The 25,440-nt window shown below is 45.5% G+C and overlaps 1 protein-coding gene across 3 annotated transcripts in view; it reads right to left on the reverse strand.

The window, feature by feature from the left end:
• CFAP44 (cilia and flagella associated protein 44) overlaps positions 1-25,440 on the reverse strand; it is a 748,689-nt gene that overhangs the window by 582,410 nt on the left and 140,839 nt on the right. For 2 of the 3 annotated variants that reach the window (XM_086935641.1, XM_086935640.1), the window contains exons 7-8: positions 23,610-23,735; positions 21,609-21,752 (exon numbers count right to left, since the gene is read on the reverse strand). The exons of the other annotated variant lie outside the window; for it this stretch is intronic. In XM_086935641.1, coding sequence (XP_086791767.1) covers positions 21,609-21,752; positions 23,610-23,735 — 270 coding nt within the window. The remainder of the gene's footprint in view (positions 1-21,608; positions 21,753-23,609; positions 23,736-25,440) is intronic. 3 annotated transcript variants of the gene reach the window in all.

The following is a 25,440-nucleotide window of genomic DNA, read 5'->3' on the forward strand; positions in this document are numbered from 1 at the left end:
TGGCATGTCATCGAGTGGAGTGGAGTGTCGTAGAGTATCGTTCAGAGTGGAGTAGAGTGTAAATTGAAGTGGCATAAATTGGAATGGTATGTCATAAAGGAGAGTGGAGTGTCATACAGTGGCATGTCGTAGAGTGTTTTAACGTAGCTTGGTACAGAGTGGAGTGGTGTGTCGTAGAGTGTAGTGGCATGTGTGGAGTGACGTGGTGTGTAGTGTTAGAGTAGAATGTCATAGAGTGTCGTAGAGTGGAGGGGTGTGTTGTATAATGGAGTGGCACATATTAGAAAGTCTTAAGAGTGGAGGACCGTAGAGTTTAATAGCATTGAGTGTAGTTGCTGTCATATAGTGAGGTGACATGTTGTACAGTGGAGTTGATGGAGCAATTATTTGCACGTTACGCGACTTGCTTGAGTTCAAGAACCTCGCATAATGTTAGCATAATAATCAACTTGTTTCGTTTAATAATATTGCACTTTTACACTACACGCGGGTGTCCCAGAGACGCTTGCCTATGTGCTTAATAATCCTAACTACACCTACAGCTAATATGGTCGCTGCTATGCGGGATACCAGTCTGCGCATGCGTCGGTCATACCCATGTGATGTGACGCACTCGTAGTTCTGGAGGGAATTTTTCGCTCATGCGCAGTACTGCTAAACATGGCCGCTTTGTTCTAACATGCTCTTCGCTTGCCACAGCTGCTTTTGCTCAGCTGTTTTATTCAGCTTAACTCCTAATGCTATAGATATTATAAAGTAAGGGGTGCAGTGAAGCCAATCATGGTGTATAGTGACTTCAATTTTTCTAAATTGTTTTCGCTTACTTTTCATGTATCGCGCAATGTGGGCCTGGGAGCAGGGAGCCACTCCATCTTTGAAGCTCGTATAGTACTAACCACGTGATGAAGGAGAAACAAATCACGCAGTAGTGGAACTTAGCCAGCTGGCTGCCGAAGCTAAGATGCTCCTGGGAATCGACCTGTTACCCAGCAAGACGAAGCTGACTTGTACCTAATTTTGATACAATTGTATTAACTTATGTATACGCTATTGTACTTTGAATTTCTATGCCATGGGAACTGGAATGTAAGGGGTGGGTTCGAAAACTGAATATTAATTCTGGGAAAGTTCAAAATATAGGTGGTGTCATGACCTAACTGCCTCTCTTGTCCAATCCGAAGTTGGGGATCCTTTCACTTGCAACATTTGTGGGTGGTACATCGACCCAAAAACAGTATAACTGGCCTAGGTTTAGCTAGAGAAATTGTCCGACTTGTCCGAGTAGCTGACTTGTCACTGACCCTACGAACTCTACAGGTGATTGATACAGAGAGCTGCGGAGCACTCTGTCCGTAATTTCCACAAACTTAGTCTGGGGTGGAGAAACCTTAAGTGCTGGCGAAGCACTTTGCTGGGAGATTGGAGAACCCAATCGGGGTTATTGGCAGATTCCTTGCAGAGAGGGCGTAGCGCAGGCGTTGCATCCGAAGCTGCAGGTAAATGTAAATGTAAATGTGTTGTATTTGTATAGCGCGAACAGTAACCCGTAAGCATCCCGGCGCTTGTACTCCTACCACAAGGGAACCCCTCCTGGCTTTTCCTTGTGAGGTGTCCACTCCTGGGCATCCCATGGTGAAACCAGGCATCCCTTGTGTATCGGGGGCCGTTGTGGAGACTAAGCAAGCTATTGCCCAGAGTTGCAGCATGGGGCCCATTCGGCACTGAGGCGAGAATATCCGGTCAGAGGAATTTTAAGCCCGATCCCGCCGAGGCGGGAATCGAACCCTGGTCCCTGGCCAGCGCTCTGCATCAAGGTCTGCCGCTCTAACCATTGAGCCACACTTCTCCACCATTGAGCCACACTTCTCCAGGTGTTGGTCGTACCCTTAGATGAGCCCAGTCCTGATCCATATCCTGGGGTGATCCTGTCCTGACTGTCCATGAGCTGTACCTGCTCGCCTACTGGCATTCCAAATCCTTGAGGGTCCTTTCCCGCCTTTCCCAACTGACCCGTGGCCAGGGTTGGTCCTCATTCTTTCCTAGGTAAATATAAATATATGTGGGTGTTTTTGTTTATCTATATCTTTCTCTCCTACATTTCCTAATAAAGCAATCTTGCCTATGTGATTTATCTCTGACATTTGAACTCTTATGAAAGTATTATTCTAGCATGTTCCTTATCTTCTCCTTACCCTTACTCAAACTCTGAATTGTTTTGCATATTTAGTGTATTCCACTGTTACCCTCCCAAAAGAAATTGAATGCACTCTAAAGTATCGTTTATCTAAATTTTTCAGTATATTCCAATTAGCATTTAGTAGAATGTTCCCTTGTCCTTACCCAACCTTTAGTGATGTAATACAAATCTGTTAGATCAAATTAGCGTGTTCCCTTGTCCCCATCTCCTTTATATTTTTTTGAATGTTAGATGATCCTCACGTTGATTCATAGTTATACTATTTTCCAAATTATGGTCATAGATGTTTTCATCTGTGTAAATTTCACTCTCATGGCATACGAAGACTTTTTGATGATTTAGATAAAGCTTTTAAAACTTCTTGCGTTTGTGGTGATTACATGGTATAAACAAATATAAATGTATATGGTATTGGTGTTATCTGCTTGAATCTCAATATTAGCTCCTGATCCATTGTGATCATAGGTACCTGTTCTCGAGGATTGGTAAGTCAGGTACACGGAAATATATAGAAAGGAAAATTCCCGAATTACTGATAGCGGTGTGTAGGTTAGCTGATTTATGGAAATTAGTGATAAACATGTTATGGGCCCAGTAGTGTATATTTGGTAAATAAGGATCGGGTGACCTGCGCGCTCTATCAGAGTGGCGTATCAAATAGTGGTGTGTTGTACAGTGGAGTGTCATGGAGTGTTGTACAGTGTAGTGGATTGTCATAGACTGGATTGGCGTGTCGTAGAGGGGAGTGGAGAAGTGTGTCAGAGTGGGGTACAGTGGGCTAGAGTGGAGGGGCATAGAGAGGGGTGGGATGTCATAGACTGGCGTGTTGTAGACTGTCTTACAGTAGAGGGTTATAGAGTGAAATGACGTAATAATAATAATAATAATAATAATAATAGTAATAATAATACATAATAATAATAATAATCAACATTTGTAAAGCGCGAACCATCACCCGTTAGGATCTCTATGCGCTGGGGGCCGTTGGGAAGATTAAGCAAGCTATTGCCCAGAGTCACATGGTGCTGGACTAACCTGCCCCTGGCCCTGGGGATCGAACCGTGACCCCCAGATCAGTCACCCTGGCCGCGGCGCCACACCTCTCCCTCACGTAGAGTGGAGTGTTGTGTCATAAAGTAGAGTGGAGTAACACAGAGTGGCGTGTTGTAGAGTGTCTTACAGTGGAAATGCGTAGGCTGGAGTGGTGTTTAGTGGAGTGGCATGCCATACAATTGAGGTGCATGTCATAGAGTGGAGGAATGTGTGGTAGAGTGGAGCGGCAAGGAGTGGGGTACAGTTGAGTGTTGAAGAGTAGAATGGCAAGGTGTGGAATGGAGAGTCTTAGACTGGAGGGTTGTGCCATAGAATGGAATAGAGCGGCATAGAGTGAAGTAGAGTTTTGTAAAGTGCAGTGGCGTAGAGTGGAGTGATGTGTTGTAGAGTAGTCTGTCATAGAGTGAAGGGGCGAAGAGTGGAGTGGCATATTGTAGAGTGCTGTGGAGTGCTGTGGCATAGAGTAGAGTGGTGTACGTGTTGTATAATTAACCCTACTAATTTGATTTTGTCAATTCAGTAGTACAGCAGTACTTTCTCAATACTTTCAAGAGAGTACCACAGTATTCTGTAAACTTTTTAAAAAAATATATAAATCAATAAGAATAATTTTCCCTACCTCTAAAGAGTTTGTTAAACTGCCTTATGTCTTCCTATACATTTCCTAAACAATAATATAGATTTCACACAAAAACTGAAATCAAAGACGAGGTGGGGTCTAAGCAATATGGCTACCTTTTTATTTTGTAAGGGTTTTCATTAATCAAAAGTATTGTGTTTTGTCATCGGCATGCAGAGTTGTTGGCCCTCATAACTTAAAAACTACTGAACCAATTTCGATCAAATTACAAAAGTGTGAGAAGTTGGCCTGGCATGCTGTCCACTATTCTAGTGGGCACCTAGCACCAGTCCAAACGACCCTTATTGATGATAGGTTAAAAGACAACCTTAATAGAAGGCTATCCTAGGGGTAGCTGTGGAGAGCAGACTTCAGGCTAAGTCTTGGAGGAATGTAAAGCAGCTTGGCTTACCAGTCTATAATCTTGTGAATGTTCAAATGAAAGGAGAACCACACCAAGTATATATATATAAAATATATGTACTTATTCTAAACACTTCTCTCTAGTCTCTTTATGAGGCTAGAGGCAAATGTACATTCAATAAGCTTATTTAGCACACAGTAAATTAGCACAATATACGTTGAGCCCTAGGGGGGTGCCAAACCATACATCAATAAAGTGGTATAAGAACCACTACTTGCATAGATACAAGGCCTAGAGTCTTCAGAACCGCTGGGGCCACCAGGAACCACCCAAGGTAGTGACACAGTGGACCGACGGGGATGCGTGCAGTGTCTAAACACAGCCACTAATCACTATGAACTTCTTTGGGAAAAGTCGCAGTTGGAATTTTAAGGATAAAGGACACTTAGAAGAGGACTTGGAGCACACCCATTTAGAACTAGGAGGTTCTAGAGTCAACACCCACTTGAGCACCAGAGTACTCGAGTTACCTCACCCAGGGAAGCCGGGTGCATAGGTGTCTTTTGATGTCGGGTTTCGTCATTGATTTCAATGGCGATCTGCTGAAAAAGTGCTGCTGGCAACCAAGTGGAAAGTGTCCAGAGTGATCCAAGCCTGGATCAAAGATTAAAAGAACCTGAAAGCAGAGGGGACAGAGGCTGGGTCACTAGCCAGTGACCAGGGGCACACTAGTCGAATGTCCACAGATGTTGGGTACTTGCAGTTGAAGAAGGTGAAGCTTGACTCTTCAGCCACGAGGACCAGGAGGCGTCGGCGATGATCAGGCGCGGGATTCGAGCTGTCCCACAAAGGATGTCGGGTGCTCCGGTGTAGGTGCCCGGATTGGACCCAACAAGCCTTGGCAACAGCAACCCACACAGAAAGCAGAGATTGGCTTCAGTGCAGACCAGCAAGATCTGGGGGACTCACCTTTTGGTGGGGAGTCAGGGCACGTCTGGAGCAACCAAGGAACGAACCAGGGATTCCGAAGGAGCCTCGAGCTGAAATGCAAGAAGCAGACCCACGGAACGCTCGTGGAGTGTAGGCCCACAATCTTCGGTGCAGATGGTGGTCAGGGCTTGGGCTGCAGGTAACCCAATGCACAACTTCAGGAAAGCTCGGGAAGTCGATGCACTAGCAAATGTGCACGTGTCCAGGAGTTCCCGTCCCACGTCACTCGTGAGGGCTGTGGGCGGGTCTCAGCTTTGCTGGGATCTTGTGTCGGCCTCTGAAAAGTCTGGAAGTCCATGCCCTGTGTCGCAAATACTTCGGAGTCCGGCAGGAGCTTCGAAAATGCAGACCAGCAAGATGCTTTGATGGTGCCTGTTTGAAGAGGGGAGTCACTCCTTGACCCCAAGGGAGATTCTTCTGTCCTCTAGTCTTGAGTAGAGCGTTGAAGTTCCAGAATTCAGGGGGCTGGACATGCTCTGGGGACCCACCAATGGGAGGGTTTGGAAAGAGAGCGTGGCTACACCCATTTTCTTTATCCAGTTTCACACCAGAGCAGGGGTTGATAGCCCCTGCAACCGTTTTGAACTGGGCTATGCATAAGGACACCAAATGTGCCCCCAGTGCAGACATCAAAGCACTCTGAGAGTGCACCCACCCAATACACTAAAGCCTGTCTGGGAGGTAGTTACACCTCCCTGTGTCAGGAAACCTATTGTCCAGGCCTCCCCTGCCGGAGTTTCGGTCTGCAGCAGGAGGCCAGACTCGTGTTTGTGGCTGCAGCATCCATTTTGTGATGCTGAGGCTCGTTTTAACTATTACCAGGCAGACCAGTGTGTACATGTCTCCTCCCTCTAGAAGGGTGGAATTCTACCCTCGCCACCAGGACTGGCAGTGGGGGGAGGGTTCCAAAGTGTTTGACACTAAACACAACATGCAGCCATTACAAAGTTAGCATTAACAGCGAGGTTATAATGCACTTAAGAGGATATGGTCTGCTGCATCACAGAACAGCCTCAGAGAATAGGCTCCGAAAGCTGCTAGGGGCCCTGCTCATGCATGGGCACCCTCTCACACAAAACCAAGCACTCTGCCTTCAGGATTGATAAGGCCTGGAGTGACTGATAGGCTTATGTGTGTCAGTGATTTAAGGTAGATATAGGTAACCTATTAATATTATTATTAAATTATTAAATTAGTTTTGTAACGTGTGCAGCTACCCAAAAAGGGTTTCCCGGTGCCTAGCACACAAATTGCTAGAAAAGGAGCAGTCAAGAACCATTTGCTACTAAAAGAGCCAAGTTTTAAGATTTCTTCAAAAGCTGAAATAGGACGGGTCATTCTTCAAGGACACCGGAAAAGAATTCCAGATTTTGGGGCCAAGACAAGAAAAGGAGCGGCCTCCCATTCTTGCAAGTTTAAATCTGGGAATCACAAAGTCTCCGTGGGCTGTGGAGCGCAGGGGACGAGAAGGAATGTAAGGATGGATGAGCTCTTGCAGATACGCTGGTGCCACACCTTGTTTGATTTTAAAGATGTAATACAGGGTTTTACATTTCATTCTTTGATCCATTCGAAGCCAGTGAAGGTCACGTAAATACGGCGAGATGGCAGCTTGTCTAGGAACTTGACAAAGAAGGCGTACTGCAGGGTTCCAAACTACCTGTAGCATTCTCAGTACCGTTAGGCAGCTACTGAGATAGAGAACATTGCTGTAATCGAGGCCAGAGGTGATGAGTGCCTGGACTACCGTGCGTTGGGTTGAGGCAGGAAGCATCCAAATGATCTTACGAAGCCACCTCAAGATCGTGAAACAGATGGCAGCAACACTCGCCACCTGTTGTCTCACAGAGAGACTATCATCAATAATGATGTCCAGATTATGGACGTGGGTGATAGGTAGTGGAAAGGAACCCATTTCCTCAGACAAATGGTAAGGGCCCCATAGGTCCTTGTGCTTGCCCAGGATAAGGACCTCAGTCTTATCCCCATTTAACTTAAAAAAGTTAAGGCGTATCCACTCTTTCACTTGCTGTAGGCCGCACTGAAGGGCATATGTCGTAGCGTCTTTAGTGGTGGAAAGCGAAAAGACAATCTGCGTATCATCCGCATACGAATATAGGGAAAGACCTGTCTCTTCCAATAGCTCTGCCAGAGGTCTGACATAAATGTTGAAGAGCAGGGGGCTTAAAATGGATCCCTGTGGGACTCCATGTGCTGATACGCAGATCTTGGATGAGGCCTCAGCAGAAAAGACTTGAAAAGTGCGACCATCAAGGAATGAAGCAAACCAGGATAGGGCAGTGCCATCCAGCCCAAGAGACCTGAGGGCGTTAAGCAAGAGGTTATGCTACACAGTGTTAAATGCGGCACTCAAATCTAATAGAATGAGTGCCTCAGTTTCCCCTTGATCTAGATGCTGGCACAGTTTCTCAGTAACCCCAAGCAGAGCTGTTTCAGTTGGCTCTGAACGCGGATTGTGAATAATGAAGAAAGCCAACTTTGTCTATATGTTGTGTCTGTTGAGTATTGATATGTTTCTCCAAAATTTTGGAGAAGGCCGGAAGCAGAGATATAGGTCTAAAGTTAGATAGTACAGAAGGATCTGCTCCGTCCTTTTTCAACAAAGGGATGATCATGGCTCGCTTCCACTCGGGGGGTACCAAGGCCTCCCTCATAGAGGCGTTAAGAAGATCGGTAAGGACGCCTTTAGATGTGGCAGAGAGCTGACAAAGGATGTTAATAGGCAAAGGATCAAGAGAAGACCCAGATTTAATACTGTTTAAACAATTTTGGAAAGAAGCCTCTTCAAATGGGTGCCAGGAAGAAATCTGGGCTATCTGGTCACAATTACTGTGATGTGTAGGGTCAAATGCAGAAGCCATACTACACAAGAAAGGGGAACGAGCAGAGAGTGACTTGTAAATAAGTTCAAACTTCTGAGTAAAGTCAGCAATGTTGTTACAGTGATTTTCATCAAGGACAGGAGGAGGAGGGATGGTATCAGAGCCAGATAACTTCTTCACTACCGAAAATTGAGCCCGAGGACGATTAGATGCCTTAGTTATTGTGTTAGCAACGTAAAAAATGCGTGCCTCTTTACACGCTGAATGATAACTTTTAAGAGCAGCTTTCTAAGCATCTTTACAAGTTAATGAGTACGATCTCCTCCATCTTCTTTCTAGTGCTTTACATTTAGACTTAATAACTTTAAGATCGTTTGTAAACCATGGGGCAGGGGGGTGATGAGTAAAGCTGCGTTTGGGCACAGGGGCAGACAATTGGTAATGGTTATAGTTAGCCAGTCCGAGGCAGCAGTATTTATTGAAAGCAAAGGTAAAGTGACATCAGGTATGTTAGTAGACAGATTAGCATTAAAAGACTCCATATTCAACTTGCCCCAAGATCTGAGACTACCTGAGCTAGTAGAAGGGGCCCCTACCCTAGATGTGGAAAGCTGCAGGTTGAATAGAATAATAAAATGGTCGGACCAGTCTACCTGAAGCGCAGGAGTACTACAGTCAGAGCAAAGATTGGACAAAATTGGATCCAGAAGGTGTCCCGCCTTATGAGTAGGGCCCTGATTGCATAACCGTAAGCTTAGAGCCTTCAAATCAGATAAAAAAGTGCGGCAGATGTTATTCTGATTATCTTCTAGGTGAAGGTTCAGGTCACCTAGAATTGTAAAATTCGCTGTCTTTAAAATAAAGGGAGCGATAAGGTCAGGGAAAGTGAAGACACAGGGGCCGGGTTTCCCCGGAGGGTGATAAATTAAAATGCCAGACAAGGTCAGATGAGGGAATACAGAGAGTTTAAACAAGGCGGCTTCACACTCTGTGATGGAAAGAGCTTCAAATTTACAAAAATGAATAGATTTATAAATTATAGCAATCCCCACGCCTTTGCCTGTGTCTCGATCTTTCTTGGCTATGACATATCCAGGAGGAAGAGCAAGGCAATGTCGGGGCCCGAACTGGCATGAAGCCATGTTTTGGTCAGAAAGAGTGCATCTGGATGTTCAGTACTAAGAAGGTCAAAAATATGCTGCTTATATTTGGCCAGAGAACGACAGTTAAGGCTTAGAAAGTACAAATTCTGGCGACATGCCATTTTGGCAGAGGTGGTGCTGTGACAGACCTGAAGGCCAGATCTGGAAATGGTGTATATAAGACGCATAGGACCCAATGTAAAATTGCATTGAATGCAAGTAAAGCTACGATAAAGAGGAGTACATACAGCGCATTTAGGAGAAATATATTTACTAAGTCTGTGAAGTTGCGCAGCTGAGTATGTAATTCTCTTACTTACAGTGATCGTATTTTGGCCATCATTTCTGGCCGCTGGCGGCGTCAGGGCGCGGACGGGTGCAGAGGGGCTTGCCTCTGGCACACCATCGGCTATCGGCACGCCTGCTGCATGCGCGCGCTGCGCGCTTGCATCTGTCCACTAAAATAGAGTCAAGGACCATAGACTGCGGCTAGAATGTCGCTCGAAATGATACCAGAGAGAGGTGTCTGTGCGGCTAGAGAGGCTGCCACAGGTACAAATTTAACACGATTTTAAAACAAGGGCATTCCAAATGAAATACAATAAAAAAGTTTATATGGAACTAAGTTCTCTGTGAAATAAAGTTTTAGTGTACAAGTATGCGAAAATTCGGTTCTTTTAAAAAAAGAAAAACACAAAACTACAGTTAAAATTAGCGTTTGCAAGCATTTAGTGAAAAATGTAACTGACACTCAGGGGCTGCGTGCTTGCATCTGTCCACTAAAATAGAGTCAAGGACCATAGAGTGCGGCTAGAATGTCCAAGGACCATAGAGTGCAGCTAGAATGTCACTCAAAATGATACCAGCGAGAAGTGTCTGTGCGGCTAGAGAGGCTGAAAGTCAGGGGCGGCCATACCATAGGGTATGGGATCATGCAGAGACAGGCAAATAGCTACCACAGGTACAAATTTAAAACGATTTTAAAACAAGAACATTCCAAATGAAATACAATAAAAAGTATATATAGAACTAAGTTCTCTGTGAAATAAAGTTTTAGTGTGCAAGTATGCAAAAATACGGTTCTTTTTAAGAAAGAAAAACACAAAACTACAGTTAAAATTAGCATTTGACAAGAATTTAGTGAAAAATGTAACTGACACTCAGTAAGGGGTGCATGCACCACCTTACCCAGGCTGCAGTAGCAGTCCTGTGGTGCAATTTTGGAAGGCTCCCCAGGCGTGTCATAATACATGCTTCAGCCCCTGGTGGGCCTCTGGGGTACCTATGCCTTTAGTACCTAAGGTACCATATACTAGGGACTCACAAGGGTAACCCAGTAACCAATCTGGAGTGTACCTAATGTACATGCAATCAATTTACAGAGGAAGCAGCCAGGCTGGGGTCCCGGATAGCAGGGCCCCAGCCAGACTAAAGTCGAAAAATAGTGAAACACCAGCACAAAGTAGGGGTAACCATAGTAAGCAGAACCTACTCTTTTGCAACTACCTTTGAGTAAAACGTCTTTGGAAAATGTATTGGTGAAAAAACCTGTTTTGGAACCCCCCTTTTATCTTTGCACCCCCTTAACTAATCACCACAAAACTTTGCATCACCAGCCAATAGGTCTCCAAAGTTTCCAGTCCTCTGCCAAAATGTCACTCCTCAGGCCATTTCAAACACTCCCCTGCGCTTCAGGCCGCTATCAGCACATGCTTTCTCCAGGTCATTAAAGCACCTTCCCTTTCCCCTTTCTTCAGGCTCATTGTTTCCTTCTGGCCATTATCAGCAGTCCCCCTCTCCTGCTAGGCCTCTGATTTGATTCCTTTGTGCAGGTCTCTTCCAGCAGTCCTTTGTTTTTCTCATATTATTGTTAATTATCACTTGCATAGATCCCCATCAGCACTGCCTTCCTCAGCATCTCCTTCTCTTTGGCTTACAGGTACCTCTCAACACTCCTCCTTGCACTAGCCCCATGCACACACCTCCTTTTCCAATCTCCTACCTTTGTCACGATTATATAGCTAAGAGGGTTAAGCACCTTCTGCAGGTACAAATGTGTGATGTGAAGGTCAAAGTTTAGAGTGGCAGGAACACATACATTGCTTTTTATGCTGCTGAGGTGGGTGTCAGTCAAAACAAACAAACAAACAAACTTTATTTGGTTTGTTTGCTGAGGTGGGTGATAGATCTGTGTTTACATTGCCTTGAGGCATGCTATAGCAAAGCCTAAGCATTAATAAATAAAGAATTAACAGTTGCTAGATATACTCATATTTAACCTTCATTGTTTTCTATTACTGAGGTGGTACGCATTGATATAAGAAACTAAACATGGAGGAAAGTGTTAATCTCAGCACAACAACAGTCCAACTCCTTACCTACCATATACAACAAAATAGAATTTCTTAGTGAGGCAGTCTGGATATGTTGTGCGTTGTTTGCTACATTTTGTTTTCCTCCAAGGGTGGTAAATAGGTTGGTGTTCTACTCACATGTTAGTAAAGCGATGGCCAATGTCTCAGTTGTAAGGCCACTCCTTGACCACACTAATGCAAAATAGATAAAAATGTACATGGTTTCATGAACTTGATGGCTTTGTTCTGCGTGCCATAAAGTGTCAGACTATGGAGCAGATTATGATGGAGGTCGGAAAGCCTCCTACCATTGGCAGAAGGCTTCCGACCCCCATCGCCGGTTTCAATTGCGACCGGCTGATTATTTATCAGTTGGTTGGAATTTAAATTGGCCGGTCATTCCGACTGGATTCTGGCGGGCTCAAGGACCACATTGTCCAGTCGACCCGGCTCGTAATTCTAAAGGGCGGCCGTACCGCCCTAGGGATTACAATGCAAGTTTTCCGATATGGTTTCCATGCCGGCATGTCTGACATGGAAACCATATCGGAAAGCCTGTTTGGGGGCCCCCAGCAGGCCCCCCTTGTGTGCGAGGCCTCTAGGTGGGGGCCGAGGGGGCACCTATGGTGCCTTCCTGTTAATCCCCGCATGCCGTGGCACCTAAAGGTGCCTGCCACGGGGTGCAGGGATGAACAGCACCTCCCTTTCCCTATGGGAGCATGTATTACGCCCAGTTTACAGCCGTAATGCATGCTCCCACAGGAACATCCTAATTAGGTGGTTGGGACCGCCGACCAGGGTGGGTTGTTTCCAGAACTGAGACGGTGTCGGGTGAACTTAAGTCTGCCCAACATCGTAATTAGGCCGCAAGTGTCACACAAAAGACATGCCACCGATAAGCATGCTAAAAACATGGAAACGTCAGATGTAAGTAAACTGAAAACCTGTCAGTTGTGCACTCATGGCGTCACTCATGTGGCACTGAAAGGTCACCCGTACATAACCCACCACCCAGAAACACATCAATGTTACACATAAACATTCTGAAACTTTGGCAGCTATGTATGTACTGAATCACATGCTTCAGGATACTTCCGGTTGACTGTTGGGCGCTCTTTGCTGCTGCATTTTACATGACACTGCTGTGACTGAAGGCAGCTCAGAGACCGTTCTCTCCGGCCTCCATTGCTCTGGTCTGCCCTGGTCTTTGCACCAGCAACAAGTGTTAATGCAGGCTGAGCAATCCACGTGATCAATCATTTAGGGTCAGTACAAGCTAGGATGGCACTGGACATCCCATGGACGCCAATTCACCAAAATGCTGGGGTAGCGGAAGTGACTTCACGTGCCCTTTGACCTTCACTTTCACTCATACATATACATGCTTACACATGTACATGCTTACGCATACACATGCTAACACATACAGACACACAAACACTTCCTTGCATAAACACACTCCAAACTGCAAGCACGCACACAACAAACATACATTTTAAAGCATTTTTTTTTTACTTACCTCAGCAGCCAGGGAAAGTCATATTCCAGCTATTTGTATTACATTTTTTATTAAACTAATAGACAATAACATAATATTATTCACTATTAATATAATAAAAAATTGACAAAAAAACAAGGGGAGTGAAGCCCCACAAATGTCCATAGGGACAAGCTGCTTCTAAACTTGGCACTGATTTTGCCACTGCTGACAACAGGGGTCGGAAAAGGCGGTGCCAGGGGTCACAAGGGGGATGCCAGGAGACGCAGCCGTGACCCCTGGAGACCCCTACATGACATCCATGCTCGTGGCACTAGCACTCAGACTGTGTGGCACTACTGCTCATCTACGCGCAGCACGCGAAGGCGGGTCACAGATAATGCCTGCATGGGACCAGCCAGTGCTACTCGCTTGTACTAGCCTGTTGGCATGCTGGGAGCCTTGTTGTTGAGCAGGTAGGCAGGTGAGGACTCGCATGGGTCTATGACACCGTCACACACGGGAATTCTAAGAAAGCCACTTCCCAGAATTCTAGGCCAGCCTCGTGGAGGCAGGACAATTACAGCTGGAGCACCGGCCCTACCCGCCCAACCTGCAACATCCTCCACCCCCAGCAATGCCACTGACAAAAGCAGCCACTGAAAGAGGTCTTCGTCCACTGATTTTCCAAGCAAGGCTTCCGCCCTGTCACCCGTTCAAGATAATAATGCTTTGCAAAAGGATGGAGGGAGGAGAAGGTGGCTGGTGTGTTTGTCCAAAGTGGTACCCCTCTCATGAAGGCAGTGGTCCCCACTCTGCCCTTAGTACAACACACACCTATTCCTGCTCTGGAATGACTATGTCCTGGCCTTTCTGAAGTTTATCTTCTGGTGATCACAGGACCAGGTCCTGGCAACATTCTCAGTCATAAACAGGAAACCCTAAGCAGCCCCTAGTGTTGTGACCACTAGCCACTAGGTCACCCCCATCGGGCTCGTCAAATACTACCAGAATCACAGACCAACATGTGGCTAAGATTATTACAAGCATTCCAACCATCGCCTTTTTGGTTTTCAAATACAAAAGGGACAGATAAGACTTCATTATTAGGCTACATCTTGTCTGTATGGGAAATAAAGAGTCTTCATCAGTGAGGTGTAATTTGAACCTTTTTGTACAGTGAACTAGAAACCCACTGAAAGAAATAAAATATCATGTATTGCATTTTTGAATCATTCCAAGCCACTGTAAGTATATTCTCTGACAGTAATTCAAGTATTTCACTTTGAACCTCTCAATGAGGCTTACCTCCTGCATCAGTGCCAGGGTCATCTGCGGACATAAAGCACACCTTCCTTGGGTGCATCAGAAGCAACTTGCCCACCGACACTCCCTGGAACCACAGACGAGTGGCCACCATGGGTAACACCTTTATGAACACCCACGGTGCAGGTGTGAGATCAAAGGTAGGCCATTGAACTGAATTTGCCTGCTTTCTACAACAAAAATGCAGATATTTTATGTGTGCCAGAGGGTCAGGCTGTGGAAACATGCATCTTGCATATCAGAGGAATTATCCAAATACCTTATTTTAATAGCTCTATATGTCTATCAGTGAGATCACCTGATTCTTTCTGTTTGATGTACTTGTCCAAAGCCCGGATATCTACAGTAGATTGAAATTTCAAGCTTACTTTTTCAAATTCAAAAATATATTGAACAAAACTGAATATACAGTTCTCCTTGAAGCACCTCTTCTATGACCTGCATTAGAAGCAGCAGTTCGTGGGTTGCTGTTAGAGGACAGTCCACTGGAAAACTCTTGAATGGAAGAATGAACTCCCTTTTTTCACTCCCTTCTGGTCCCATATGTCTGAGGCCATTCCCATTTCAAATGTAATTCCATTGACATGTATCATCTCATGTCAAGAGGGTTGTCTAGGAAGTTTGCTCTGAAGAGCTGCCGCAACTGTTACTGTATATTGGGTGCCTGTTCTCTGTTTGGTTCGTCTTCGGCTGCTAGAAGAGTTCAGAGATTTAGATCTGTATTGCTATGCTGTACATATTGTCTTAGAGTATCTGACAACTCCAAAGGCCTTACAGTCTCTCTGGATGCCTTCATGTTTTCAAACAACTGGGTCCATCTTTTCTACAAATCAAATTGTTTATTCCATATTTCAACGCCTAATCCTGGATCCACATGTACAACCCAGCACCCCTTTCAGAATAAATGCCATTTATCACTCTCCAGGTGATAATACAGCTTTTATCGAGGAGTATATGGATTTTGCAAATAACCACTCAATGCAAAGTGATCTTTCTGGGATGCTTTAATCTTCATTGGGTCAACATAACATAACACCAACACAAACAAGGGGATCCACACTTAACCTATAAGTCTCCAAAGAAGACCTACTCTCAGTAGGTGGACCATTCCCAAAGACTTTTCGGATCACTTTCTTATTCCTTTCTCTTTACGGCTTTTGCACTCCTTGACACTGTGTAGGAACTGGGGTCACCAGGTCCCCGGGGGTAGCTTGGTTCGAGCAGGTAGGCACCTGAAGCTTAGGTGCAAAGTGACTACACAGCAAACTCATCTGCTGAAACAATGAATGCACGCAAAGACTGACACCACACCAGTATGGTTGATTCAAATAAATAAGTTTAATCTAAGATCATGATCAGGGTAATCAAAAATCACAGTAGTATTGACTTATTTCCTTCCCTTAGAAGCACATGCTTTGCATCTTAAATAAATAAATATTAAATAACGGTAGGCTTGGCAACAGCCCTGCTCCTAGTCAGCACCTGCAAGAAATTCCTTAGAAAGACATTTAAATAACATTCCATGAATTAGGAATAATTGGACCTCTACATACCAGGCCACATCTTGTTAGACAAGAGGAAACATTTCACCAAGCAAATATGAACATTGCATCAGGGATGAATAACCTTCCAGTAAGTAGAAGGGAACCATTGCCTTAGGTAAAATTAATCAGGAATAAACATTTCATCAGGCCAGAAATAATCATTACCCTCTGGGCCAGCACAAGGCAAGCGTAAACAATCTGTTCCCCAACAGGGGCTATTTCCAACCAAAGCAGGCCTCAAGGGAGTCATGCAGGGTTCTGGCCCAGGTCCAGTACATTAACAGGCCAGTTAGGGCCAACGGGGCCCAGCAATTGTCTTCCCCAGGGGAGGGGCGAACTCGGGCCTCCTCCGGCCTTCCGCCCTCCTCCCGGGGGGGGGGGGGGTTACCATGGTCTACAAGCCTCTCCGGGCCTCTTGCGATGGTGTCTCGTAGTGGGGAGGGCCCTCGGTCTTCCCCGAGCCCTCCGGTGAGGTGGTGACCTGTTTCCGGGTCCGTGATGATGCGGGCGGCCTGGGAACCAATTGGTGCGAGGCACGAAAGGAGGCTCGGCCACAGCGGCCAATCAGCAGGCAGTACTGGAGGGCGCGGCAGCTTCAGCCTATCGCTGCACAGCGCCTAATAGGGGCGTGGTCTTAGCCCCCCGTCACGTGGGGCTGGTTGTCGGCTTCGTCAGGCCTAGCGCGGCCCGGTCTGGAGTAGCGGCGGCCTGACTGGAATTCACGGCGGCTGGCTTGCAGTTCGCATCGGCCTTCCCCAAGGCTCCGGGGGCCGCCGCGTGGACTCTTCACGCTCGGGCCGGGCACGGCCCACAACAGCACTGCGGCAGCCCTCTCCAGGCGTCGGGGGCCGCCGGAGCAGATGCCATTAGGGAGGGTGGTTTCACAGTGCCCACAGTGCCCACAGCGCTCGATCTTTACAGCTCCTCGCGGGAAAGAGGAGCGCTAGAAATTATCTCACGGGTTCGTCTCTACCCGCGCTCCACAGGACCCAGCAGGTGAGCGCGTGAGGCTAAATTACAGCGCCTCGGGGGACACAGGGCTCCAATGGGCAATAGCGCTTCAGCAGGCAATAGCGCTTCAGCAGGCAGCAGCGCTTCAGCAGGCAGCAGGCTGCAGGGGTCCAGCGCTTCTCCAAGGCACAGAGGGGAGCGCTGGACTGGGGCACAATTCGGTTGCGCAGGACAAGCAGTCCAGCTGGCTAGGCAGTTCAGGGTGCTAGCGCTAGGGAATGAGAGCGCTTAGCAGACAGTCCAGGCAAGACAGCAGAGGCGATGGGCAGGACAGCGCTGGGGCCACAGGGCAGACAGAGGGGCAGAATTGGCACAGCACAGTACCTGGCTGATCCCCAGTAGTCCTGATTAGCTCAGGGGAGTTCCTTCTTGGCGCTTGTTGGTTCTGGCGCCCTTTGGTTGAAGTTACTTGAAGAGAGGGGGTGGTTTGAATTGAAGGCTTATCATGTTTCCTCAGCAGATCTCTTCAGGTGGTCCCTGGGCTCCCCTCCCGCCGGGCCAGATCAGTGAGCTAGTTCAGTGTTCCTCACACAGCTTGATGGGCAGCACCTAAACTCTGTCACCCCCAGTGGTATAGGTTCCTGACTAGGCTCTACCGCCTCAGTCTCCTGCGTATGGTCCCCCAGGTCAGTGGTGCCCCAACTGCCAGAAAGTGTCCCTCCCTTTTCTTTTATAGTGGCAGTTGGCAGTTGGCAGTGGGCAGTGGGCAGTTGCTGACCACTCCCCTATTCTGGAAGGTTCCAGGAGCTTCCTCACTCTAGCTATGGGCAGGCAGGCAGGCTGGTATTGCTACAATGTTTAGGGGTTCCAGCCAGCTCCTGGCGACTGGAGTGCGTCTAACAAGACCACGCTGCGGTAGCAGGGGTCAGTGGCAGCCATGTTGGGGGAAGAGGGCACCTGCACCGTAGCATTGATTAGCAATGGGAAGGTGCCCAGAGACCTAAGGCCCACCAAAAGGAAGGTGGGAAAAATGAGGCAAAAGCGAAAAAAATAGGGAAAGACCACCCTAGGGCTAACAGGTCTAACAAACTGGGACAATTGAAAAGAGCAATAACATGGTTTCACGATACCAAGAACTAGGGTACTAAAGCACTTTAGCCCCACTAAGGACATTAATGGCTCAAAAGCCCACTGTTTTGACTGCTTCTCAGACTTGCTTGATAAGGTTATTGTACTCCATGGCAAAAAGAAATTGTGCCCCCCTAACAGGTTCAACTAGACTCTATATGATAAAAGACAAGCCCTGAGCATTCTGTAGAAGAATGTAGACAACTGCTCTCTACCACTAACCTCACATGCCTCCAAAAGGTAAGATCACAACAGAAAATACATACCTTCCTTGAGAAAACGAATCGTCTTAGATCCCTCTTCAACTGAGCCAAGAACCAACCTAAATAAACTTTTGATCTGGTCAAAAGTGCTAATAGTCCTCCCATGTCTAAATCCATCAAATTTGATGACCTAGCCATGAATTCCCACAACCCTTCGAAGTAATATTGCTTGTGTGTCGAGATGGCTATGCAAATGACCAATGTGTGGAAATCCAAGAACACTTGGCAGCTACTTGACACTACTAGGGAGGAAGACATGCTTAAAACCATCATAAAGAAAAAAAACTTTCAAACCCCTTTATAGATCCTATACCGGGTAACATTGTCAAAGACATTTACACACTCATGCTCTCCATCTGCATTAAATTGGTGAATCTCTCACTTAGCCAAGGAACATATCCCGACTCCCTCGAGACGCCTCCAAAACCCCTCTGCAGATGGGAATGATCTCTACAATTTTCACCCTTTATCTAATATACCTTTTCTTGCAAAAATCATTGAAATATATAGCGTATCAACTCACCCAGCACATCAAAGACAACAAACAACCACCTAAACGAATACCAGCATGGCTTCAATAAAGGATGCAGCACTGAAACAGCGCGTCGGACCTTCAGAGGGACAGTAATCCCTACAATAGGTGCCTGCTCAAGCACTGCTGTAGGTATTACAATGTCTCTTTCCGCCTGCACTTTCATGGCGGTCCACCCGCCATGAAAAGGCAGGCAGAAATTGACTGTGGGGGGCCTGCTATGCCCCCTGGCTTTCTGGTATGGAGTCTGAGGACCACCTTTGGTGCCCCCCTAAACATCCCTGCACTGTGTGGCAAGCATCGCATGGTGCCTGTCACAAGGTGCAGGGATGATTCAAAACATGCCTCTTAGCAGTGAGGCTTGCACAGCAGCCCTTTTTTGGGCTGCAGCATAAGCCTCAATGCTAACAGGCATGTTTCTGACCGCCTCCACGGTGGTCGGATCGTAATTTGCCGGATGGGACCTCAGACTCCATGATGACCGGTCCTGTTCCCGACAGGATGACAGTCGGACACTCCTGCGACCACCATCACGATCAGCCCCATAGTCTGAGGGGCTGGTTACCCACTGTTACTGGGTCCACTGGAATTAACAGATCACTTGTAATGGTGATCTTGATGTTAGTACAGGACACACTAAATAGTGGTGCCCACTTTGCACTCAATTGAGACTTTGAGACCTCAGAATTGGGAATAATGTTCTAATAGTGCCTCTCATCCTCAAATCTTGTGTGTGTAAAAAGCACGTGTGCTATCTGCTTGTTTGCTTAGAGGCAGGTTTTACCTGCGTCAAGTAATGGCAAAAAGCAGCCACGTAGGGTGCAATCTGTTTTTTTCTAATGGTAAACCTGACAGACAGTGTGTCTGTTAAACATCCATAAGCGGAAGGAGTGGTGAAACAGGCTCACACCAGGAAAACTACAAAAACTCTACTTGTCCAGATACTATCGTGTGCCTTTTAACAATACTGAAGAAGCTCTAAACATAAACAGGTAGTAGATGTAGCTCTACTCTATTATTATTTTTGTGCATCCATATCCATATCCATACTAATGTAATAAAGAGAGAGCCCAAACCTTTGAGGCAGGTAATCTCAGGAACCACAGCACCAATCACAACACCCAAAACAGTGTTGGAAAGGGCAGTTGCAGCAGAAGGACATAGGCTATGCAGACGCCCACCATATACATTTAAAAGGTAACAGAACCGTGCCAGCAAAGTAGTCCCTTGTGGGCGTGTCTGCGTTGTGCTGTGGGCGTGTGCTGGGGGCGTGACAAACGCTGGGGGCGTGTGGTTGTTCCGCCCTTCATGCATTGTCTCATATTGTGTGCTAATCCCACCCTGCTCCCTTTAAATACCCCTGCACCACATAATCATAACCCACCCTTACTCTTTAAAATAACCCAACACCCTTAAACACTAACCCATCTTAACCCTATAAATATACCCTGTACCCCAAAACCCAAACCTATCCCTATACCCTAAAAATACCCCTGTACCCCAAAACCCAAACCTAGCCCTGAACCCTAAAAATACCCCTGTACCCCAAAACCCAAACCTAACCCTGAACCCTAAAAATACCCCTATACCCCAAAACCCAAACCTAGCACTGAACCCTAAAAATACCCCTGTACCCTAAACCCCATACCTATCCCTAAACCCTAAAACTATGCCTGTACCCCAAAACTATATCTGAACCCTTAAAATACCCAGACACCCCAAAACATATACCTCAGTACCCCAAAACATATACCCCTATACCCATACTTACCTTATCCAAACATAAAAAAAACATGCTTTTACCATTCATGCATTTACAACGAATTTCGTTGTGTAATGTATGCGTTTTAAAAGCATATAAAATGTAATGCCATGCGTTATAATGGCATTGCGGAGTCATGGTACTTTCGTAATGAAAGTATGCGGAGTGATGGTATGCGGAAAGAAAGTTGCGGAATAGTGGGTGTTTACCCTCCCCAGAAAGTACATTGGTGGCACGACGGCCCACATCTCCAGCAACATACTTATATTTTTTCGCCACCCATTTGAAAAATGCACAGGTCTCTCTCATTGATGGCCAGCACCGACATACACTTTTAGACACACCTCCCGCCACAAGTTCTAGAATTGCGAACTTTAGAAATGGGGAGCTACGTTAGAATCTCGGCACCAGCTCAACATCCTGTGATTCCAGGCAAATCGCTTTGTCTCCCTGTGCCTGCCACAAATGAATGTGTTCTTCTGTAATGTAAATTGTGATCATGCCATGTTGTCGAGTTCGCGCTATATAATATTGCAAGGAAATATAAAGTAGGGAAACTAGAGTTCACACATTACTGGGCGCGCACTGTTAAGTGCATCAGTAGTGCGCTGTGAATCGGAGCGTTTCACAGGCCTGTCATCGAAATCCTACAAAACAATATACTACTGGCCGGCAGCAATTCATACCCGGACAACGTCAGGACGGGCTGCTAGTTGGTAATATTGAGGTTAGCTATGGTTTCAAAGCAACAGAACACATTTCTTTTGAAAATTCTGATAATGTTTGTTTTTGTTTCATCAGCAATTATGTCTTAGTTTGCTAGTATCAAGCACCAAGTCAAGGATAGATTTTGGATGATCCTAGTTTTGGGTTTGGTTTAGATGTATTGATTGTGTTGTTTGTTTCTTGTATGTTTGGCATGTGCTGATGTGTATTCTTGTCTTTGTATCCTTCTGTTAGGATCACAAGCATAGAAAAGGTTTTTGACAGAATGCATATAGTATAGTATAGGCACTACAGAGGAATGGTTCCTCATCATTGCGCTGAGTAGGAAATCACTCACGTTCTTCCTTCGGTTCCGATTGTGAACTTCCAGAAGTACCAGGTCGACTAGACTCGTCAGCTTGGTCTTCTTCTGGCAGTTTGAGTTCTTCGTCTGATGTTTCTTGGTCAATGTACTCAGTGGTTTCTGCTTTGATGTCAGCTTCTGTCATGTTACAAAATTGCAGCAGTCATTAAAAATTCCTAAGAGTAATCCTTGAAAAAGTCAAAAAGAAAAGCATCTCCCTTTTCAATCAAACATGTATTCCTTGCAGCTGTAGACAAAGGAATGTTCTCATGGGTTGTCAAGCACATGCTGTATGTAGTGGCATTCAGCATCAAGTACGCTGTGGGTCTAACTGATAAGTGTGTTTGCACATTTAAGCCTAACTTAGGTGCTCAAAAAAGCGTTTTGCACTGAAATTCCACATCACGAATCTCACAATTTTAAGTGTACTAATTATGGTAGAAAATGTATCGATTAGCAGGGATTTCCAACTTTTCATTTTTGGGATAGAGGTGGAAAAGTGCTTTACAGTGGACAAGAGTTGCACCACAAAACACAATAAAGACATACAAACTCACACATGTGGGTATTCAGAAACATTCAGTAGGTAGTTTCTCAACCATGAACCCTTGCAAAACTACTTCTGCTAAAGACAAGAGTAAGTGCCTTTCCAGGATGAGAAGGGGAACTGCTCTGTATTTCATGAAGCAATCACATTGGGTTTTTTCTGATTCCCTAACAAGTCAGAAATCAGCCCTAAATGAGGGAGAATTCATAACCAAGATCTTTGAGTTTCAAAAGCTGAGTCTTGTACATCAAGTCTGGGTCAAGTATGTGCTGATGGCTGTGTGCATGCATCTGTCCATCAGTAGATGTGACAGGCTCATGTAGTCTTAATACATGTCTTACACTGGCTTTTCAAGACCAAAAATAATATCAGGTATGTGTTATTGGAATCTACTGTAGAATCAGCGGCTATTGTGTCAGGCTGAGAATATTCAGCCCTGTTGTGGGTTATTGTTGTGGTGTGGTGGAAGTGGAAGGTGTCAACAAACGATATGATAAAAATATATGACCTAGGGTTTATAAACTACTTGGGTTGTTCAATGTGTGCCCTCAAAGCAGTATTTGACCATGTTTTAATTCATCTGAATTATTTCAAGATGCCAAACAGTATACATAATAAGTGAGTCCAACTCAACCAAAAAGAAGTACTGTGGTCAGACCAGCTTAGCTGTGCCACCTCTGCATGGGGTAACATGCAACCCATGTGAACTCAGGACTGATTTGAAGTCACCACTGAACTCATTGAGTAAGCATTTCAATCTCATGTTCAGAGACTCACTAAATCTTTTGTGGGAACTTGGTGCTCGTGAAGGAGGTGCAACAAAACCAGTACGTGCAACTAAAGTCACTGCTCATTTATAAGGGGTCACAAACATTCTTGGTGGGGAACCAAAGACATTTTACTATTCTTGAATGAGCAGACACATGCATAAGCTCTCCTCCATGTGTCAAGCATCTGCATGTGTGTGTGTTTTGCATGTGTGTTTTGACTGATGGGTGTGTTGTTCTTTTGTGTTGCTCACCTTGTTTGCCTGCATCTCACCCACATGTGATTATGCTGATTATTCACATTGTTTTGTCTGTGCAGAAGGGCGTCTGAGAAGTACTTAAGTAGCATTTGCCACTTTTATGTTAGCGTGATGTGATTAATAGCTGGAGTTCAATAATGTTTTGATTTTAAGTTGACATGTTCTCCTTCATTGACTTTCGCAGATTCATAGTTTGTCTTTTCTCTCTGTCATTGACCTTGATAATCACATCCTGGTCTACAGCTGAACTGCAGCACTCTGTCTATCTGAGGAACTTTCACAAGATGCACCTTCCACTGCCACTGTCTTCTCTGTATCTTCTCTTCTCTCTCACTTCATGGACTACCTAAAGCCAATATACACAAACGTCATCTTGTTGGGTATGTCTATCGAGCTGAATGATGTAAGGGAGTACACTTACCTGGTGCATCAGGATTGACTGAATGTTCATCCTGATCCGCTGGGTAGTCAAATTGCCCCCCGATGGCTGGCCATCGGGGGTCAGATCCTTCCAAAGCAAGATTTTCTTCTGCTCTTTCTACTTCCCCTGGAAAGAGAGATAATGTAAATTAGTGAAATGATTGTATTCAAGTTCCTAAATAATTATCCAATCTGTATTTTGATGAGCTGACTAGCAAGACGTGGAATACCTGAAGAAGAGGAGCACAACCAAGGGCCCTTATTTAAATCTTGGGAGAGGGGTTGCTCCGTCACAACGTTGACGAACATCGAAATATTGATCCCATCATATCCTTTGGGGTTTATATTTTGGCAGATGGGATACCCGTCACCGTTGTGACGGAGTAACACGCCCACTGAGATCTAAATCAGGCCATAAATCTAGAAGGCTTCGACAAAGTGGTCACTTGTGGTCAGCAAAAGGTAACGCAGATTGGTTTATAGCTAGCTTGTGTCCTCCCTTATGATACTGCCAAAAGGGCGATAATATCATTGACCTGAACTGTGTTGGAATTTATTTAATGCTTTCCTACCTCTTCCAAGGCCCACACCGCTTTTGGATGATCGAGAGAGAGGATGCCCCATGTGCTGCGCATGGTTGCCGTGTTTTTTGTCCATGGTCACTGTGGGAATAATGTTCAGTGATGTGTGTGACATTTTGAGACTGCGCTCCAATCATTCTGCAGCGAACTTGTAGCTGCACTTAAGTATGGTGTGTATCAACGATGGGTATGCTTACTATGATTACATTGCGGATGGGCTCTAACGTCCCAAGATCCAGTAAAAGAGTAGGTGGCCCATGATTTACCATCTAGAAGCAGTGAAGATACTACCCAGAGAGATACACAGACAACTCGGTAGATGGATCATGATGTACCATGCAGAAGCAGTGAAGGTGCAGCCCACAGACATCTCAGTAAGCTTTCTATAGGTTCCACACAGAAGCAATGGAGGCACTGTCAATCCTACAGAGGCCATGGGGTCCAGAAGCACAGGAGGAACATCCAAGAAAGAAGGTACACTGACACCTAAGCCGATGATCACCCAGATGCAGCGACGGAGCAGCCCATGAGTTACCACAGAAACCACAGTAGAGGATCGAATGTGTCCACCCACATGGTATGATATTCAGCATGTACTCTGCTTCACACTTGCTTCACACTTCACACTTGCTTCACACTCATATCTGATTTTATAGAAGTTGCTCCGCAAAAATAACGTGCTTTGACTACAACATGTACGGGTACTCTAAAACTGAATTCTGATAACCAGACAGACACAAGGAACTGAAAGAAACACCATACATGAATTGCCACCCTGGACACAAACCATTTTGTAGCAAATAATAATTGAAAACTTTTTAAAATAAGGAATTTCAGGAAAATCTAAATGTCAGCTGGCCCACAAATGTGACAAACAGTGCAAATGGCTTCCATCACTTCTGTGTAGTAGGGTAAACCCAACACAGCATGGAGAGGGGCTTTAAAGACAAACAAGTTGGCATCTTTGCCTCCAATGGCGATATGTATAAGGTGGGGGGGGGGTTTAATTCAGCTGATTACGTCTGGTTTGGAGAAAAAAGAACCTTGGGCGCCACACAATATGTAAATGTAACCACATTTTCACTCCTTTAAACTCACAGGTGGGATCAGAAAAGGTGGCATTACAGGTGTGAATACTTGTAGTGAATACTCATAACTCGAGTGTTTGCGACTATTCATAAACCCTTTGCATGCTGTTTTCCAACTTGAAATGTATGGAAAATTGCTTCTGTTAAAAAGAAGGAGAAAGTA

Source organism: Lissotriton vulgaris, chromosome 8 (genome assembly GCF_964263255.1).
Source record: "Lissotriton vulgaris chromosome 8, aLisVul1.2, whole genome shotgun sequence".
Classification (NCBI taxonomy): Eukaryota; Metazoa; Chordata; class Amphibia; order Caudata; family Salamandridae; genus Lissotriton; species Lissotriton vulgaris.